At 40.5% G+C, this 21563-nt stretch overlaps 1 protein-coding gene across 3 annotated transcripts; it reads right to left on the bottom strand.

The window, feature by feature from the left end:
* Nucleotides 1-1285: 1285 nt before the first annotated feature.
* On the bottom strand, nt 1286-10912 carry ednrba (endothelin receptor Ba). Of its 3 annotated transcripts, none has more exons than XM_036137734.1 (8): nt 10669-10912; nt 8624-9173; nt 7750-7862; nt 6298-6502; nt 5493-5642; nt 5075-5208; nt 4884-4992; nt 1286-4177 (listed from the first exon to the last, which is right to left on the bottom strand). In XM_036137734.1, exons 2-8 carry the CDS (start codon nt 9026-9028, stop codon nt 4043-4045), a joined length of 1251 nt encoding a protein of 416 aa, XP_035993627.1. In that variant the 5' UTR covers nt 9029-9173; nt 10669-10912; the 3' UTR covers nt 1286-4042.
* Between the last annotated feature and the right edge of the window lie 10651 nt (nt 10913-21563).

Genomic DNA, 21563 nt, shown 5'->3' with positions numbered 1-21563 from the left:
TGGGCAAACCAAACGCCTTCCAGAACATTTGTTATGGTCTGGGGAGACAGAAATTCAGCTATTTTGACTCTGCGTGAACCGTCAAGCACCTTGGTAGGTTCATGCCACTCTCTTTCCATTTTCAGACAATGGATTGAACAGAGCTCTGTGGTATATTTTTAAGTTCTGAATATTGTTTTATAACCCAACTCTGCTTTAAACGTCTCCATATCTTCCGCCCCGCCCTTCTGCTGTGCTCCTGGGTCTTCATTATGCCGTTTGTTCGCTAACGTTCTCTAACAAACCTCAGAGATTTTCATAGACCCGAAACTAAATTAAATGACAGACACGAAGGTGTTGTCCGACCCCACGAAATTCGAGTATTTCAACTTCACGGCTAGGATGTCTGCCAAACAGACATCTACCTGGGCGATACTCTCTTGTGCCAGATTTTTATTTATTTCTTGAGGAAGATCCATCAAATATTTAGAGAGCCCACAGTAACCAGAGCCAGATACATTAATTCAGCCTCTGCATGGAGCAGAAAAATTCAGAGAGGAATGTACTGAATGTGATTTGGTCCAATTAGACCTGCTTAGAGCACCGGCGGGTTTGATTTAATGCGGTACCACAGCGTAGTGATTGAAGGCCTGCTGGAAGAACAGCAGCTGAGAGAGAAAGAGAGAGAGGGGGGTTACGGGGAGGGGCCGAGGCAGGAATGCAGCGACAAAGAAAACGGGGAGAGAAAAGCAGACAGAAAAAAAGAAAAGAAGAAGGAGGAGGCCGAGTGAAAGCGAGGAGGGTGGATGAAGAAATAAGATGAGGGGTGGTGAGAGATCACAGGACAGAGAGCTTCTTTGACAGCTAATGTGACATGCGTGACACTGGTTAGCTCGGAGCGAGATTCCAGGTCAGAGCTCACTCTGTGTGTGTGTGTGTGTGTGTGTGTGTGTGTGTGTGTGTGTGTGTGTGTGTGTGTGCGTGTGAGCTTGGAGATGAAAAGTGGGGTTGAAAAAAAGTAGAAAGATCACAGTAATGTTCTGTGTTGGCGTCCACCATCACATGATGCCGCCTGCTGTCACACTTTAGTGGAGCTAACAAGCACAAAACCTCAGCCATTAACACACACACACACACACACACACACACACACACACACACACACACACACACACACACACACACACAGAGTCAGGGACAGTGTGACAGACAAATGTAACTTCCACTGTGTTGTGCTGTCGGCGATAATAAACCATCCATCTCATCACATATTGGCTACAAAAGTCAACACACTCTTTTTTTTTTTTTCACAACAGCGTTTTTTTTATTGTCCGTGTTGGAGGGAAAACTGTACGTCACTGGATAACAGCTAAGGTAATGAGTCAGATTAAGATAATAGGACGCGAGGTCAGCCATGGAGCAATAAAAACTGCATGAGGAGCCCATTTACCATACAGGATAACACGACAGCAATAGTTTAGGAACTAGAGAGAAAACAGACATGTTTAAAGCGATAATGTGGTAATTAGGGGCGTGGTGATACATTCAGGGTATGAGACCAAAAAATATAAGATGTTGTGTCCATGAGAAGGAGATGAGTTTTTTTTTGGGGGGGGGGCGGAAATTTTCTACATTCAAAAACATCGTATGTGTCTGGAAGAGAAATTAGATTTAGCATCTTGGGGTCACAATCCTTGTAATGTTTCAGCTTTTCAGAAGGCGGTGAGTGGCTCCAAGTTATGAACAACTTATTTGTCGTTATGGTCACAAACCAAGTAGATAAAGGTAATAAAGTGATAGCAAAACTCCTTCAGTCACAGCACAGCATTCAAAGCAGCAATCATTAAAACAAGTAACGTTTTCGGTTTGAAAATGAGGAAGAATGAGGAAGAAAAAATCTTTTGCAATATAATAAAGCTACAAACCACATCCAGTTTCTAGATTTATATTTTTTTCAAACTTATGGGCAAACTAATAAAAGCTCAGTTTTTTGATTCACAGAGTTAGGGATATAGGTGTGGGTAAATATGTCCAATTCTTTTCACATTGAACAACCCACAAGCCAGAGGTGCGACTGATCTCTTTCCAGCACTTTTTGATTCTGAAGTGTGGCGACTTTTCATATAATTATCCACATCTGGACTCCAGCGATCCGTTTGGTCTCAGAGCTTTTCAGAAACACACAATCTGGAAACCTTTGTGAAATAATTCAGTCTAGTTTGACTTGTCCATCATACAGCATGGTATGTGCAATGTTTACGTTTGGTGGTCCTAAAGTTTTAAAGAACCTCTGTTCAGGGCAGAATGATCCAGCTCAGGTTTGACCTCTCAAACCAGTATGTTAGATTTAGATCTGTGGAAAAGCCCTTTAGTCTAGCACCGATTGGCAGCTCTGAAGCAGACACTGTAGAGGTCCTGGGTTCGGCCACACTCTGATCAATTTTAGTTTCTCTTACAATATAAAATTATATGAGAACAGCTTTCCATTTCTTTCTATCACTCCTTTTGTGAGTGGAGGTAATTTATTCCTAAGATGGGCTGAGGTGATGTCTCACTGTGTGCCTGAGAGAGGAGTTTCACCGCTACTGTAAATCAAATCCAAAATAATAACAGAGATTAGCATTTTTCAAATTAGCTACTAGTGTAGCTAACATTAATCATTAGACTGAGTTCATTACCTTAACTCTGAGATTCACAAAAGAGTGCGAGCATTATTTCTAAACCCAGAATGTCTCATGACAAACATTGAAAGGTCCAACGAGAAGGACAGAGCAACTTTACTGCAATGTGTTCAGCCTTCCTGGTATCTGCTTAAAGTCTTGCTCTCTCTCTCTCTGTCGTTGCTTGAAAGAACCACAGATAAGTCTTGACATGTTGTATGAATACATGGTCCATTTTCCTTCACTTTTAAAGATCCCACCCATACTGAAAAAACAAAACAAAAACAGATGTCAGTCTTCTTGACTCCTTAACATCTACACCAAAGAGTGCCACTGTCAGCAAAGATTCGATCGTTCAGATTTGACCAGCCAGTCAGTGGATTTGGGCTGATCAGGCAGAAAACAGCACAATCCTAGTCATCAGACGATATATATATATTTTTTTGGGGGCGGGGGGGAGGGGGGGGGGTCTCTATTTTTGTCATTCCATTGTTTACTATTTACAATGCTGTCACATGAAGCCTTTAAAAGTGACATAGGGCTCTTCGGCCCCGACCTGACCTAATGTTGCTAGCCAGGCTGAGCCACACTATTTTAATCGACTCTGTGAACACAACTCAAGAACTACTTCCTTCCTTATTTCATAATAATAGAGCTAAATAAAAACAGGGAGTCACCATGAAAGCTCTCAGCTTCCAATCTAAACCTCACAGGAATTGCTTCTCCTTGTGTCACCAGACAAAATCAGATACAATCGGCAGCTTGATGGCGCTGAGCAAGGCGGACGTGACCTTGAAGACAAACGTTGTGGTATTTCAATATCGCAGGATCTCATGCTGTGATCCCGTTCCACGCCTAGTGGCTGGTATTCAAAGCATGTAAGATGATTGACACATACACTCCTTTAACTGAATATACATTACATGAACAAGAGCAGCCTTAGAGGCTTTCAGGATGGTGTGTCAGCTACATTCATACAATCGTCCAATGAGAGATCCGTTGTGTCAAAGTAACAACCTGCGTCCAGAGTGCGGGTCTGACTGGCTGTTTCAGCTCACTGACCCTTTTTCAGCAACCCTCCTCGACTTTATCCTCTCTTTTTCTCAAAGATTTGTTCACATTTACATGGTTCTAGTGCTGAACTAATAATCCGGACTGCGGTTTCTGAACTCCGCTGATGCTCCCATCTTGCTTTGGATAAAGAAGGTGTGTATGAGTACGCTTTCTATGTAGGCTGATTTCCAAAAGGCACATCTGTGACCACTTATATGACATCTTCGAATGGGGCCTCGTTCTCTGAGTCGTACATCAAATTAGTTGTTTTTCTTTCTTTCTTTCTTTTCCCTCTCTTTCTCTCTTTAGGTCCTTGTACCGTCTCTTGTCCCACCTCCAGGTGTGCCTTTTCAGGCCGTGCTGGACTTGTTGGTGATGCGGGAGTGGCTCTGTTCGGAGGCTCGGTCACTGACTTTGAGCTTCATACACGACTGCTTGTCATCCAACAGCATTTCGGCGGGTAAGCACCAGCAGCAAAGACAGGACTGGAACAGAAGAAGAAGAATATCAGATTTTCAGCATTTTCATAAAACAAACCAAAAAAATAACTCGTTGATATTTTGTGGCATTAGAACCACAAACTTCAATGTATTTCATTGGGATTTTATGCAACAGACCAAAACAAAACAGGTGTAAATTGTAAAGTGGCAGGCTTCTCTATTCAGCCTCCTTTACTTGATTCCTTTTAAATAAAATCTAGCACAGCCAAATATGCGTTCAGTAAGCCCCAAGTAAACCTGCGTGTGAATGAATCTCATTATAAATCCAGCTGTTCTGGGAAGGCCTCAGAGGTTGGCTATTGAAGACCAAGGAACACAGCAGAAGGTCACCTTCCATGATCCTGAACGTACAGCCGGAGCCACAATGGAATAGCTTAGATTAAATAATATTTATGCGTCAATGTGCTCAGTACAAGCCGTCAATCTGTTACCAGACTGGAAGGTTCCTGACTGAGCTTGAGCTATTTAATATGGGCAAAGCTGGTAGAGACTCACTCCAAGGGTGTCCAGCTGTAATCGGAGGGAATGGTGTTTTTCTACAAATTGCCGCACTGTGTTCGTCCATTACAAGTAAAATCCCACAATCCGAAGTGGATATTAAATGCACTGCTATGAAATTGGTTTCCATGATATTATCTAAAACAAGACAAGAAAATGTATAAGCTGCTCAGTTAAGGGAGACAGGCCTTACCCTGAAGCAGTTCTTGAAGCGCTTGCTGACCATGTAGAGGGCGATGGGGTTAATGCAGGAGTTGATGGAGGCCATGTTGATGCCGATGTAGTCCAACACCAAAAAGAAACTGCACAGATTTTTTTATTTTAAACCGTTATAATGTGTTTTCGGAGAGGAGCTACACTGCTTTCCTTTTTTTTCCCCCCTACCTGAGCAGCTCGCAGCGGTTAGGGTCCTTCTCGTCGTAGATGGTGAGCTTCAGGATGCGGCTGAGGTGGAGAGGAAGCCAGCACAGAGCGAACACCAGGACCAGGCAAAACACCGTCTTGGCCACCTCCCGCCGCTGATTACAAAAACACACATCAATCACGGTTAGGCGTGGACATAACTGTGCCTCTGTGGAGCTTTACATAGCTTAAAACATTATTTTACGTAAAATCTGAGTTTACTCATCAAAGTGCTCACAAAAAAGGTTCTTGTATAGAAATTGGCCGATCTGAGGATCTTACTTAAAAAGAAAGATGCTGGAGCTTTTTAAGGCTTCCATTTAATTTAGTACTAATGGCTTTCATAAGATCTTACTCAGTCTTCAGCTAATATTTGAAACTGGCATTGCTCTTATCTGACCTGCTTAATATGGTCGCTGAGGGCGATCTGCACGCCGTTCTTCTTCCTTAGCATCTCGCAGGTCATCAGGGTGTAGAAAATGGCCGTGCAGGCCAACGGCAGGCAGAAATATGCACTGAACAACCACCAGTCCTTTGCTGATTTATAAAACTGCACAATAGAACAGAGGAACAAAACTGGATTATGCTCAAACATCTGTGTAGGAGAGCTCTGAGCTGAAGATAAAGTATGTAAGAAGCAGATTTAGTGTAGCCGCTGAGGTGGGGAAACTCAGGGGTGTGACTCCAGTTGCTCAGGATGTTTTATTAAATACTGATTTATCAGGAGTACTTTGTGGAGGTAAAGTTGTTCCATTTTAACGTTTATGGAAGAAAGGGATCTATCTATCTATCTATCTATCTATCTATCTATCTATCTATCTATCTATCTATCTATCTATCTATCTATCTATATATATATATATATATATATATATATATATATATATATATATATATATATATATATATACACGCAATAACCTCTGCAAACTAAAAAGAAGCAATCAACCCCTCTGTGATGTATATTTTATTATCTATGAACTCTTTCTAACCCCTGTCTAGGTGTCACGCTGGCACTCCAAGTGTGTGTGTGTGGCTGTGTTAAGAAAGCTTTCATATTTGCACACAGCATGCACATCTGCACCTTGGTCTCCCTGCGTATTCTTTGCACATTTGCATGTTTGCAGTGTGCACAGCTGAGTCAACACGCCGTTTTCTCTTTCAGACCAAAAAAGGCTTCGGAGGGTCGGCATGTCGCAGCTCACCCTCATAAACTCCGTTTTCTGCATGGGGTGCAGCAGACAGATCCTCAGTTCTTCTCCTTTGTAGTCCATGGTGATCATGTCGAAGGCTATTGCCTCTGGCACGGCAAAGATGATGGATAACAACCAGATGAGAACAATCTCGATGGCCATCCACTTCGGAACGCCGATGCCTTTGATTCGACTCCAGGAGGCCACGGCACGATACCTGGAAAACACGGCGGCATGTGATCCTTAAACAAATTAGATTTAGGCAAATAAATGGTTTGATTCTTTGGGGAAATACATGATGTGATCTAGTATTTAGTCTGGATACGACAAATGAATGCATGCAGTTTGCTTCCAGTACAGCGCCTTGCCAGTATTTATTCTCCTTGAGCTTGTTCCGCTTTTGTCATGGTACAACCAGATATTCTGGTGTGATATAAAACAGTTTTATGTCCTAGATGAACACAAAGGAAAAAACGGCTACAGCAGCAAGTCTTTTGGGGTCTATCTCAACTAAATCTAGTTTTTCACATCTAGACACTGAAATATTTACCTATTCTTCTTTATCAAATACTATGAGCTTGGTCAGACTCGATGGGGAGAATCTTTGAACATACATGTTCAAATATTGCCACATCTTTTCGATTGGAGTTTGATCTGAAGTTTGACTGGAATGTCCTAACAGACGATCCAGTAATCCAGACCCTCCCATTGCACCGGTCCCTCTTCTGCAGGATCAGGATCAGATGTTGTCTTCCAGGATTGTTCTCCATATTCTTCCGACACTGCCTTTTAAACAACCCCACGGCATGACACCACCATCTTTTACAGTGGGAATACTATGTTCAGAGGGATGTGCAATGTTAGCTAGCTGCCAGAAATGTTGCATTTAGGCTAAACATTTAATTTTGGTCTCATCTGACCAAAGCCTTCTCTTCCACATCTCTGCTGGTTCATCTACATGGCTTGTGGCAAACTCCAAATGGGAAATAATTTTCCCTCCTAGTACTCATCTATAATGGTCACTATTTGTAGAGTGCACTATAAAAGCTGTCTTTTGATGGATTCGGCCGTGTCTTGGTAGGTTTGCAGGTGTGTCATACTCTTTCAGATTTTACATGAGGGATCAACCCTGCTTTAAACTTTATCTCTGACCTGTTTGCTGTGGTCCTACAGCTGGGATTATAATGAGATTGGATAACATGCAGACTGTTGCTGGTATTCATCTATTGTGACTTCTAAAAGCAGTTAGTTTGCTTTCACTATTGTACACTACTTTTTGTTGGTCTATTACATAAAATCCAAATGTGTGTCCAGATGAGAAAAGGTTCAAAGGGGTGAAAGTAATAAGCAGCTCTGTATTCCATAAGGTGAAGTTTCCAGTTACCAAAATGAAAACAAGAGAGAAAGAAACTAACAGGACAGGAAGTGTGTGTTTGGGAAAGGCGCGGGTCTCGGGCTGCATACCTGTCAATACTCAAGGCGCACAGACTCAACACAGTAATCCCCACGGACGCTTTCTGGACAAACGGCACGACCTTGCACAGAGTCACCCCAAACGGCCAGTCCTCTGCCAGGAGCTGCAGACAGATTGCAACACAAAGAGAAGGACAGCGAGTTAAGCCGAGGCAGGGAGTGAGGAGAAAAAAAAAAAGGATTTCTTCACGATGTTTCTCCCTCACCACAGGAATCCAGCGCGGAAAGGAAGTGCATGAACATGAACTCACATTTGGGTCAGGTAAAATATGATGACCCCCCCGTCTTTAAAAGACACACAGTGAGCCCTGCATGCCTCAGTCTGACCCCGGGCCTTGTAACCCAAAGAGGTGTTTGAGCTCCTGCAGTTCATGAGCTCCTGTCGCCCGTCCTGCCGCCCCTCCATGAAAAGCTTTTCTTGGATGAACGACAGGAATGTGAGTGAAAATCAATTGAAATCATATGTGACCCCCGCATCTCTTTGTACCACCCTGTCTGGTCCTCGTCTCCGCTCCGGTATGTAGCTGCAACCACCAGCTGTTTTAACGCGCCTGCCCGCTTACCCAAATATACGGACACTCTGGCTCTCGCAAAATGAGCCCAACACATAATAACATGCCGCGAGACATGAGGGGATATGAAGAGGCTCAGAGTCCAGAGGAGTAATAACATTTCAGAAGCACCAGAGACCCCACCCCTCCCTCCTCGTCTCCCCGGTGAATGCTTGATTATGGGAAGATGGGGAGGAATGGGCGTGGCTCAAGAGTTTAAAGTCCAGAAGGAAGCAAATATTTTTATCTGTGAGATAGACGGTCATTAAATGTATTTGGTCCATAAGACGGAACAGCACTATGACCTGGCTTACCTTGTAGACGTTAATGGGGATGGCGATGATGATGTGCAGCAGGTCACCGAGCGCCAGGCTGCCGATGAGAATGTTCGGCCCGTTCCGCATGCACTTGTTCTTGTAGATGATCCTCAGGAGGGTGGAGTTGCCGATGATGCCGACCACGAACACCAGGCAGGACACCACCGTGTTGATGTACTTGAAGGTGTCGCGGATTTCCGTGGGGCCCGTGCACATGGGCGGCAGGCGCCGGCGGGGCATGGTGATGTTGGGCCTCGCCGGGTCCTGCGCTCTCCTCTGGACCAGCCCGAGTCTCTGGGTCACGGACAGAGGGGCCTGGGGGATTTGGTTCTTGGGCTCGGGCTGGCCGCTCGCAGCGAGCACGTGAGCGGCCAGCAGGAGGAAGCAGAGGTGAGACGTCATGTTGCCGTTTTAAAGGTTGGCTTTTATCCAGGAAACACTCCCGCTGATGGTCCTCCTCAGCGCTCCTGGAGCACAGAAGAAGAAGAAAATGGTGTGCGGCCGGGCGCCAAGAGGATCTCCAAGGCCTGTCAGAAGGAACACCAATCTGCATTTTTGTAACATTGGGGAGAGTTAGAGCATTTTGAGGCAAGTCTGGAATTTCTTTCCAATTGTGAAACATAGAGTACCGAGTTCAGCTCGCTCAAAATAAACAATAACACTAAGGTTCATTGATTTATTTAGCCTCTTGAGCTATTTAGTCTCTTTGTGTGGACTGCAAAAATAATTTGGGCAGATATAAGAAAATAAATGGCTTATTTTGTAACCTGAACTTTTAATCTGTACACACATCCCCATATTTTACGAGGATTCCAGCTGTTGCACCATGTTACCAACACTTCCACACTAAATGCAAAACTTGTTTTAGGGAATGTTTGTTGCCAAAAGTTCAGCCCAGTACACACTTACCCCTGACAGATTTAGGTACAATGAGATCTTTTAATTTTACCAACAGGTTTCTGGAAGTAACATTGATGTTTTGGAGTGGCCGAGCCAGAATCCTGACTTGAATTTATTAGAGAATCTATGCGGGAGCTAAACATTTAAGTTAATGACAGGGAGGACTTCCAACCTCAAAAACCTGGAGCTCATGTTTGGAAAAAGCTAAAATATACAAGATGTTTTGAGTTATTTCACCATTTTGTGTTCGATACATAATTCTATGTACTTTTGAGTCCTAGTTTTGATGTTTTCACAATGCATCTGCGAAGTAGAAAGTCATAAGAAGAGCTATTCAATGACAATGATTAAAGTCCAGACCTTTGTAATATGTATTTATGATGATAATTTAATAGATTTTAATGACATTTTTTTTATTTTGTTAAAATCAATAGTCTGTTTAATTCTGTTTTCTGTTGAGATGTTGCCACTGAGTCTATTTGAATAACTCCTATTTTATTTAGAGCAACTTGTACATATAATGTCATTTTTATAACATGATTTTTAATGGTTTTTTTAATATCTTTTATGAACCAACTTTAAAAAAGAGAGAACCCTAACTTAGTTCAATGGACACTTTTGAAATTTCTATTTCTATTTTTTTTTTTAAGTGATAGATGATAGAGAAAAAAATCCCCAGTTAGCTACTGAAAATCTTAAAATAAACTACAAACATTGTTAGGATAACCCCTAGTAAGTTAGGAAAATCCATAGCTTTCCACTTTTTCCACCAAGTAGGGCATCTCCTCTTGTTTTTTTTTTATTAGAATATTTTTTTTCTCTGTCAGTTTCCAATGGGAGTTGCCTTGTTACACAAAAACTCTAGAGAGAAAGGAAATTTTAACGTGTGATCACTTAGGCTCCCAATTCTTTTGTCTAATCCTTTTGTGCTTTTTATTATTTATCATTTGAGAGAGTTTACTCTGATTTACAGAACAAATTACCCTGAGGGAATCCTCATAAAAAGAAGAGCATAGAGAAGCTGTTTTGTAATATAACAAAATTATATAAAAGTTGTAATACAAACACTGTAGTTTTAATGCAGCCACTACATTAATTATCTGATGTTTTCTCCAGTTACTGCTATTGAAGCCCGTACTTACCTAACCTCAAACAGAGGCAGAGGCTCTCCAAAAGCTTCTATCAAATCAAAATGAGCTAGTCTCAGGAATGAGAAAGATTCCCGAATCAAAGGGACGTGGTTCCACCAGCGGCAGTCCGCTCATCTCCAACAGAAGTAGTCCTCTCTGCAAACCGTGGCAACATAACAAGCCCCAGTTACGAGCTCCACAACTTAACCTCTGCTTGCTCGCTCCTCTTCACTTTTGGCTGCTGAGCCTCAGAGTACACAGTCTCATGAGCCTGACTTGATCCCTGCCCTCCTATTCTTATGCAGAGGAGGGGGCGGAGGACCTCAGAGGCAGGAGGGATGTTCTTGAGTTAGACGGCGTTCACACAAGGTGGACGCATTTTAACGGAAGAGGTGGCCTAAAATCTCCGCTCACTTCACAGAAAGCGCTCCTGTGGGGGGTTTGTGTTGGAGTTTAACTTTGCTGCCAGAGTTTTACCTCTGACAAACTGTTCACTGTGTCTGACAAAACCATTCACACACCCTTAAAGTAGTTCACATTTGGACACATTGCAATAACAAACTTCAACGGGCTTTATTAGAATTTTATGCACATACATTATTAGTGCATGATTATGAAGGGGAAGGAATTCCCTCATTTGGCTCCATCCTGCTTTCCATCGTCTCTGACAGGCGTCTCTGTTCCTGCTGAAGAAATGCATTCCAACTTGTTGCCATGTTGACCCATGTTTGATTGACTGAAAAATAAAATTTAAGGGACAGTGTCATTTTCTGGCAAACAGAATAACCGAGAAAAAAAAAACTGGGAAAAAACGAGAGTCTACATTGGCGTAACTGTCATTACCAGGTAGAGTGGACATAATTCATGAGGGAGGGGGCCTCAAAACTGATGTGGAGGTTGCAGGTTTTCTGCTGGAGAGGAGAGTTCATTCAATATAACAGTGAAGTTTATTTTGGCTTTATGTTGGAAAGAGGACAGTGTAGTCTAGCAGCTACTCTGTCCTCCCTGCAGAGACGGCTAGTTTGTTCGTCTTTGTCTCCCTCTCACTTTTTTTTTTTTTGTAATTCAAATTTTTTATTGTTTTTCTGAACATTATCTCACATAAAACACAAATACAAAACAAAACAAAAAAGGCTGGTGCACCACCCCCCGCCCCCCCAATACCCAGGGTACAGTCATATATTATATGGATGTTACAGTGTCAATTTAAAAACCTTCAGTAGTTGAAAGAAAGGTAATTGTCCGGGAAAATCTGACTTCATCCAGATACATTACTTGAAGCCACAGTTCTTTTCAATGAGTCCCAAAAGCTATCCCATTCCATGTCCCTGCTCCCCTCCATGTTGTTGAGCATGACTTCATAAGAAGCTGTATCCGTCATTGATTTAATCCACTCATTTAGCTCTGGACACTTTGTGGTCTTCCAATGCCTTAAGATGATCCTGCAGGCTGTCACCAGACCGACCATCACAACTGCAAAAGCTCCTTTTGGGGTGTTTGGCATTTGAGATCGGTCTCCCAGTAAACACAGTTCTGGAGTCTGAGGGATCTCTGAGCCAAGCCATGCACTCAGAGCCTCCAAGATTTTAATCCAAAATGGTGAAACCAGAGAGCAGTCCCAAAAACAATGCAAATATGTGCCCACTTCTTTCTTACATTTCCAACACCTATTGTTTGACATTATTTTCATTCTATGTAACCTTGTAGGTGTATGATAATATCTATGTAGCACCTTATACTGAATAAATTTACTTCTGGCCTCTTTCACATATTTACAACTCTCTGACAGTACCCCCAACCATCCTTCTTTTGTATACTCTTTTCTCAAATCTTTCTGCCATAAAAGTTTAATATTCGACGATTCACTACTCAGATTACAACTTAGCAACTTATAAAATTGAGAGGCAGTGTGTCATTCACGTGACATCTTGATATAATTCAATATATCATTTTCTACAATCTTTTTAAATTTTGAGGTAACACAATGTCTCATCTGTAGATATTTCCAAGAATTTGCTTTACCTTCCAAATTAAACGTGTGAGTAAGTTCATTGAAGGACATGAATTGTCCATCTTTGTACAAATCACCAATGACGCATATGCCACGTGAATGCCACTGCCTCCAAAACACAGGTTTTTTACCAATACATATCTCAGGATTATTCCAGAGAGATGCATACTGCTCTACCTGATGTGGGAGCTTTAACAGTTTGTGTACCTTTGACCAAACTTTACAAGAATGAACATGAACTGGATTTGTTGTGTCGATCTTTTGAGATAATTTGTGTTTAGGGTCACACGGCAAACATATATCCCTTTCAATATGTAACCATTCCTGCCCATTCTCACCTTCCCAATGTTTAACTAATTTTGCCATTTCAAATGACAAACAATAGAGCTTAAGATCTGGAAGTTCTAGGCCGCCCTTTTCCTTAGGAGCATATCATTTTTCTAATTTTATTCTCGCTCTTTTACCTTCACAAAAAATGTTTAATTAAATTTTCATACCTTTTAAAAATAACAGGTGGAATTGTAATAGTAAGCATCATAAGCACATAATTAAACTGAGGGGCGGTAATCATTTTTATAACATTAATCTTACCCCATAATGTTAGTTTTATCTTCCCCCACTTTTCAAAATTTGTTTTAATTTTTGAGAGCACTGGATCAAAATTTAGTGAAGGTAACGTTTCCAATTCCCTACTGAGCCTAATCCTAAAATACTTCATACCTTTGTCTCCCTCTCAGTTTATCAGATTATCTGTGAGTCTGCAGGTCACCAAAAACCATTCCACATGATGACCTGTTAGCTTGGTACCAAATACATGGAGATACTTGTTGACATTTTTACATTCATGACACTTCACGGGTGCTGTAGTAGTTATCACACGCTTAACAACAGGTCGTTTGTAACTCATTTAACACACCAACAGATGGGTGTAAATCTTACACAATGGAGGTTTAACAATTCAAATAAAATTGTAATTTTGGCTATTGCTCATTAAAGAAAGAAGGCTTAAATATAGGATGGGGGCAGTCATTTACCATCATACCATACCATCTTTATTTATAAAGCACTTAAAAACAGCCAAAACAAAGTGCAGTACATTGAAGCAAGCTATAACACATCAATTAAAGAAAACAGATAAATAAAGAAAAAAGAAAAAAAAATAATGCACGAAAAAGCTTAAAAGAAACAATAGAAACCAATTTAAAATAAAAACTAAGTCTTGCTAGTGTTAAAAGCCAAAGAATAATAGTGGGTTTTAAGGTGAGTTTTAAAAGTGTGCAGTGAAGCAGCCTCTCTTATGTGCAGGGGCAGCAGGTTATTCCACAACTGAGGACCAACAATAGAAACAGCCCTGCCCCCTCTGAGCTTCCTCTTAGAGCTCAGTACCTCCAGGAGAGGCAGTTCAGCTGACCTGAGGGGCCGAGAGGGCGAGTAGGGATGAAGAAGCTCAGAGAGGTATGGCGGGGCCAGGTCATTCAAACAATTAAAAACAAAAATAAGAATTTTAAAATGAACTCTGAAATGTACTAGAAGCAAATGGAGTGAGGCCAGAATAAAGGTAATATGCTCTGTTTTTGGGGTACCTGTTAAAAGACACACAGTAGCGTTTTGAACCAGCTGTAGACGAGAAAGCAAAGACTGATTCACTCCAACACAGTGTCCTTTACAGTAATCCAGGCGGGATGATATAAAAGCAAAGGATCAACCTTTCAAGGAGTTGTCTTGACATAAAGAATTTTTATTTGGTTAATAAACTATCAAAACATTTGTTTTGCTTGTTTGGAAGTTAAGGCTATTCTTTTTTTCTTAACATGGTAAAATCTTGTCAAGATGATGTGTTGAAAGGCATGATGACGTGCATTGTAAATGTGTGTGTGTGTGTGTGTGTGTGTGTGTGTGTGTGTGTGTGTGTGTGTGTGTGTGTGTGTGTGTGGGTGCGCTATGATACTTTCGTCCTGTGGACCTTTACAGATAGTGTTCTTTGTATACAGATAGAGAACACACTTTTTTGATTAAAACTAGACTAATAGTCAAACCTATTGCGTGTAGAACTGACTAAATGTGACTAAAACTAGCAAACATGTTTTCCCCAAAATATTAAAACTAAGACTAACATTTTAAATGGCTTCCAAAAACAACACTGGAACACACACAAAAGGAACACTGACCCGGGAGTACTTTCTATCAGCGAACGACCGATACAGTTTTTTTAAGGCTGATACCGATTCCAATTATTTTTACATCAGGGAAACAGATACAGATATACGGTGCCGATTCTTTTGGGCCGATATGACCTTTTCTTCTACCTTTTACATGATAAAAACAACACAATGATAACAAATGTTACAGAAGTATCAATTTAAACAGGAAATATTTATTAAAGGAGCATAGCACAAGTTCCAGAGTTTTTGCAGAAGTGTCCTCCCTCTGGCGAGAAGTAGAAATGACACCAGTGTTTTGTTTAGTAATATCTTTTGATGTGAGGCAGCTATAAATATTGAAGTTAGCCTGTGTTCTCTACACCACTCTGTCACACTATTTCTCACTCTGTCATCGTCTTTTCACACACACCAGCTAACGTTAGCAATCAGCTTCAGACCACAGTTTGAAAGGTGCACCGACAAACCTGTGTTGGGACTCTTAACGGCGGTGCTTTCCTCGCCGTTAATGAACGTGTCACAGCAGAAAAAGAGCTTCTTTAGCTCAGAGAAAAAGACTGACCACCACTGCAGTGTATGGACGTTATTCTCTGTAAAGTTAGATGCTGTACGTGTAGGGATTGGTAATTGTTTTCATGTGCATTCATGACAACACGCACTCACGCCCGTTCCGCATGGCCGCTGGCCAGCTGGAGCTAAGACACAGGTTCTTAGACAGTGGGAAAGGAATTTTATATTGACTTAAAGTGGTTCGATCACCATTTAAAAACAACGTGACACGTAAGTTTCAGTGGCAGAGCAAAAGGGATGACCTGCCCGTTCGTAGAGGGAAACAGACACCGCTGTTTCCTCCTGCTCACAGTGACAGAGGCAGACTGTCAAAGGACAGATACTGCTAAATTAGACACCAACAAATACAATAAAAGTTGAAAACTTACTCTTGTTGTTATTGGCAGTCAGTCTTACAACATTACCAGCTGCTCTCTTTCAAGGAGGAAGCGGCAATGTATGATGATGTCGAGGCTACTGATTGCGCCAATGGATCGGCGAATGCCTGCACGTATCGGTCAATGGCGATGTAAGAAAAAAACGCAAATATCGGCCCAAAATATCGGCCGGCCGATGTATCAGTCGACCTCTACTGTCTATGTGAGAGAAAAGAAAACTTAGTGTGTTAGTTGCAGCAAAACCTCCCCTGGTGGCCATGTTTAGGAGAGAGATGGGGTTAAACCCTGAAAAAACAGGGCCGCGTGTGTCATCTATAAAAAGAGACTCAATACCAGACTCATAAAAGGCTTGAATGTTCCTTTTGAAGACTTCAGACAGCTCTTTAGATCTCACCATGGTGAAAATACTCTTACAAGGTGAAATACTCTTACTTCAGCAGTCAGGGGAACACCAAACTAAATGTCTGAGGTTTAAATGTAGAATATTCTCATATGCACCTGATTGGCCCATGTTAGATTTAGACCTAGAGATAAAGAGACTTTATTGTCATTCGACTGAACATTCACAATGCACAACTGAGCTAAATTTCATTGCAAGGCACCGAGTCAAAAACAGAAGGCAAAAGAGAAACATTATAAATATAAGTATTCTTCATTTGTGAGCAATGTTGCAGCAAACCAAAAAAAAAAAAAAAAAAAAAATTTTATATATATATATATATATATACATCCATCCATCCATTTTCCGAACCGCTTTATCCCTCATGGGGTCGCGGGGGGTGCTGGTGCCTATCTCCAGCGTTCAATGGGCGAGAGGCGGGGTATATATATATATATATATATATATATATATATATATATATATATATATATATATATATATATATATATATATATATATATATATATATATATATATATATATATATATATATATAAGTTGTGTGTAAGTACATGTAGCAGCAAGAGGAATTGCATGTATGAACAGTGCTAGATGATGAAGATAGAACATAAAAAGAAGATAAACAAATAAATATTGTCACATTTGTCAGGAATATTACAGCAAACCAAAAAAGTGAATTTTTAGCCATTATCATGCATATTGCATATTATATTATGCAATTAAGTTCCGTAGATGGGCTAGAGTTTCTTTTTTCCACTGTTAAATTTGAATAACGCATTTTTTTTAACCTGATCATGCCATATGATTCCTTTAGAACTAACTTTAGATTAGACTAGTTTGTTCTTTTTTATTTCAATTCTAACTATTGTGTGTAACTCTGTCTGTGTCTTTGCCACTGGCACACCCTAATTTCCCAGTTGTGGGAAATATCTTATCTTATCTTATCTTATATGGGAATAATTATGGGGGTTTCTTAATTAATTCCTCAATATAAATTTAATTTATTTAAAATACAATATAACAGAAAAGTCTAAAAAAAAAAAGCTTTTCTTCTGTTTTGATGGGTTATTCATTTAGATTGATGTTTAACATCCATCTGCCCAAATGTTCTGGGAACAAAACTACAAGCTCTTGTCATAATTTAGCCATATCGCCGCATTTGTCCTGTCAACACATTCTCCCACCTCAACTGTGGATCTCTACAGCTCCTCCAGAGTTACTTTAGACCACTTAATTGCTCTGCTGGCCTTGTCTGTCAGTTTGTAGGTGTGCAGTCGTACCACACTCTTTACATTTTTCTCATGATGGATTGAAAGGTTCCCCAAAAGATGTTCAAAGCTTACAATATTGTTTTATAACCTCACCTTTCTTCCTGCCCTTGTCTGCTGTGTTCTTTGGTCTTTATGTTCACTAATGCTCTCTCACATGCTCTCTCTGGGGCCTCCGCAGAACAGCCAGACTTATATTGAGATTAGATTACACACAGGAGGACCCTATTTACTGATTAGGTGAGTTTAGGAGGCAGGTGGTTGCACGGGTTTTATTTATGGGTATCTGAGCAAAAGGAATTAAATATGTAATTTAAAAAAAAAAGAATATGAAAATGGAAAATATGCATAATTCCTCAACTGGCCTTTCATAAAGTCACATTAAAACTAATTGAAGCTTGAAACTGTAACGTGAGAATATGTGAAAAAGTGCAAAGTGTGTGTAGGCTTAAAAAGCACTGCTCGCTGCTACAACACCCGGATCCTTTTTTTTCCAGTCTGATCATTTTCATCAGGACACATACCAAAGCTAAGCCCAAATGCTTGGATTTACACCAACTGCAATACATGCACTTATGACACTTGCATTGTGTGTGTGTGTTTTTTTGTCTTCTGAGATGGCTGCCCTACCGTTGGCAGTGAGTGAAAACGTGTTCAAGATATTTCTATTTGCTGTGCATTTTTAAAACAGACAACCATAAAGACGCTCCCCGCCTGGAGCGCTTGTGGCAGCCCCTTTCTCAAAGATAGAATTCGAAGCACATTTAGTGTGACGCTCACTTCCTGTCAACCCTCCTTTCACCTAGCCGCCTCCCTCCTCTCCCCAGTGTCAGCCCAGGTTAATCTTTCTTTTGTCTTTGAACTCCCTGACTAGGAGGGAGCATGCTTTTTTTTCTGTCACTCTTTCACCCTTTTAACCTTTCAGACTGTTGACAGCGTGCTGACATTTTTTAAAATCACTCTGTAGGTTTGGTATACGGCTCCCCTCTCGTCTCCACAGACCCGGGCTGCATTGGCCCGCGGTTGCTCCTGCCTGGGAGGATCAGAGTTCTCTGTGAAGGATTGCTAGTCAGCCAGATGTGGATGATCACCAGATGTGTTGCTCTGTTGACAGAGTAGCATTAATCTGGAGTCGTAGCAGCCTCGCTTTTCAGCTGAATATCTTTTGCAAGTAAGCGATGAAGAAAGCCAGGTTTCGATGTTTTTATTGATTTGCTCTACTGGCTGAAGCTATTCTGTGATGCTGCTTGGTTTGGCAGAATTTTGTGTGAGTTATCCACTGTTAGACCTGGAGCTGTTGCACGGCTGTATACAGTCATTTGGTTCTGGTTTAAAAAAAAATGTCCACGGCTCCCTTTTTTTATTGACCTGAAGCGCTGTCACGAAACACTAAGGCCATACATTTTATCCCTGGAACAGCAACACCTCAGCAGCCACCTTCACTTCCTCCCACATGTCTTCCTTTCCAAATACGGCAACTTTCAGAAGTAGAGATTTATTGGAACCAGCAAAAGCAGAAGTGGAAGCTTCTAATTTGCTTGTTGCTTGCTATTTTAATGGTTACTTCATCCATTATTTGTCATTGGACGTAATAGTATAGGGTAGATATTTAGCAAAAATATATTCTGCAAATACAATTCTTCAATATAAAATACAGTGTATTATTATGAGTGTGTATAGACAAGAAGAAGTATATACACACCTCTACTTTTCCAAAACTTACTTGCTTGAATATAGAGTTTTCTTTCTTGAAGGTTTTATGTAAGTTACCAGATACTTTCTTAAAACCTTCCTGAAATTTCCTGGTGGGTTTTGTGAAAGTTACAGCTAAGTATCTGGTGTGTTTTACAAAAGTTCCAGGAACACTCTGCTGATATTTGGAAGTGTGTTGAAGTAGACATGCATGTAAAAGGTGCCCTCGAGGACTGGACTTCTGGTTTTCCAGAAGAATCAGTGATCCAAAGAAGGTTTGAGAGGTGTGTCTAAATGATGAGCAGGGTTTCCAACATACTCATCTTCAATGTAAGTTGACTCGGGCCTGTTAATGTGTGTGGCTCTTGCACACTAGGTCTGCTCCAGCCAGGATTTGGCCAGGACGCCGAGTCACGATGCACCATGGAGATGGAGCTGGAAGCCACAGCCGTGTTGCCCAGAGAAAACAAGTCCTTTTATCGCTCATTAATTAAAAAGAACAGGATGTAATGGTGATCAACCAACTAATGACATATTACCTACAAGGAGAATTTAGTTCCCAGAACCTGGACTATGTCTAAAGGATGCGTGGCACACAGGAGGATTTTTAATCACAGCCTGTCAGTTTTTTTTTTTGTTGCAGAGTAAAAGAAATGATCTACATGCTGAAAAGGACAGCAGCAAGCAGTAGTGTATGCATATATAGTGAAGATGTTTTTTTGACAGTCCCAGACATGAATAATATCCTAAAATTTCAAAGTTGCGATTATTGCAAACATAAAGAAAATAAAAATATTTTTGTTGCATTCTTTAAAAAAAAAACGCTTTTTCACTGAGGATTAACCAACCCTGTGCAGCAAATTTTCCCACAAGGCATCATTCCTTCCTGTTGCAATCAATTTCAACCTCTGAGAGAACTCCCCTCTGCTTCCAGGACCACTATAAAGCAATGAAACTATTATTTAAGTTTCATCATTCTGATGGCAATATTGGATAAAGCCGTCAGGATGGCTTTGGTCAGTTCATCCATTTTCTCATTATTATCTCTATTCCATGCTTACACATTTCATCCCAATATACGTATTGAGATGAATTTATATATTATGTGTAAATATATTATCTGTAAAGAAATTATTTTATACTCGCGTACCTAAACTTCTGTATAACAGTTTATTTCCCATGGTAGATAATTATTTTTATTAATTATGACAGTAAACAACCATAGAAATGCACAGAAAATTCCACTTGTATTTTAGTTTAGCTCACTATTTTGTGAAATTTTTAGATTATGTTATATCCTGCTTGGATCCCTTTTTGGGCCAAATGACTCTTTTTAAATATGACAGATTATGATGCTGACTTAATGAAAACAAACTATAATATACCTTTATTACTTATTTCTAGTCACGTGGCAACATTTTCTTACTTTAACACGTTGGTTGCAAAGCGGGTGCGAGATCTCCCCAAGTTGGGCACGAGTTCATGTGTGCTTGATACGAAATGTCCCATAAACTTCTACGCTTCCTTGAAGGAAAAGTCCAGCACCAACAGAGCAGAACTGCTAAAGCACAATATGGCAGAGGGATCAAATTATCAGCTCCTGGTCAGGACCATACCTATTTTCAGGTTACAGGATCTTTTCTATTCAGTTAAATAATTTGAGTCTAAAACAAGTCAGGCTTAATGTATTTCCAAAACATCAGAGTCATAAATTTCATAAATCGAAAAAAAAAGACTGTTCAAAGGAAACTAGTAAACTCTATCTTGAACTATGATCCAATCTAATTCAGTCCAATGCTTCTTGCAACAGGAAGACACCTCTAGCAGAACTGAAACCAGGATGATGAACCATCTGCTTCAAATGACTGGGGTTAGAGAAATAAAATTGAAATGACTGGAGCTACTCCACCTTCCAGTAAAGTTCAGTGAAGGAATTTTGGCTTGGTGAGGGATCAAGCAGGATACCAGGGTATTAAGGTATCCGTCCGAGCTGAGTTAAAAACACGTGGGCTTTTTAACACTATGTGGAAGTTACTTTTATAACATTTTTGTTTTATATTTTATCATTTGATGTGTTATTACAATATAGTTGATGACAGGTAATGTCCATAGCTTACTTTGTAATTATCTCTTTCGTAGTCATCATCACATTTTTGTTAATTTCATGTAAATCAATAAAACCTGATACCTGATATATTATTATTATTATTATTATTATTATTATTATTATTATTATTATTATTATTATTATTATTATTATTGTGCCCTGTCCTGTTCAGCTTCATGGCAAGCAGAATGGTCGTAGTTAAGATATTTGGTTTACCAAGGGAGGCTTCATACCTATAAATCCCCCACACATGGCAACACCAGCAGCAAGAGTACGGAACAGAAATATTGATCCTAATAGACGGGACAACAGGGCATCAC

This window comes from Fundulus heteroclitus, chromosome 6 (assembly GCF_011125445.2).
Source record: "Fundulus heteroclitus isolate FHET01 chromosome 6, MU-UCD_Fhet_4.1, whole genome shotgun sequence".
In the NCBI taxonomy this organism is placed as follows: domain Eukaryota; kingdom Metazoa; phylum Chordata; class Actinopteri; order Cyprinodontiformes; family Fundulidae; genus Fundulus; species Fundulus heteroclitus.
Note: the sequence above shows the minus strand (reverse complement) of the source record. Positions and strands in the feature narration are given on the sequence as shown.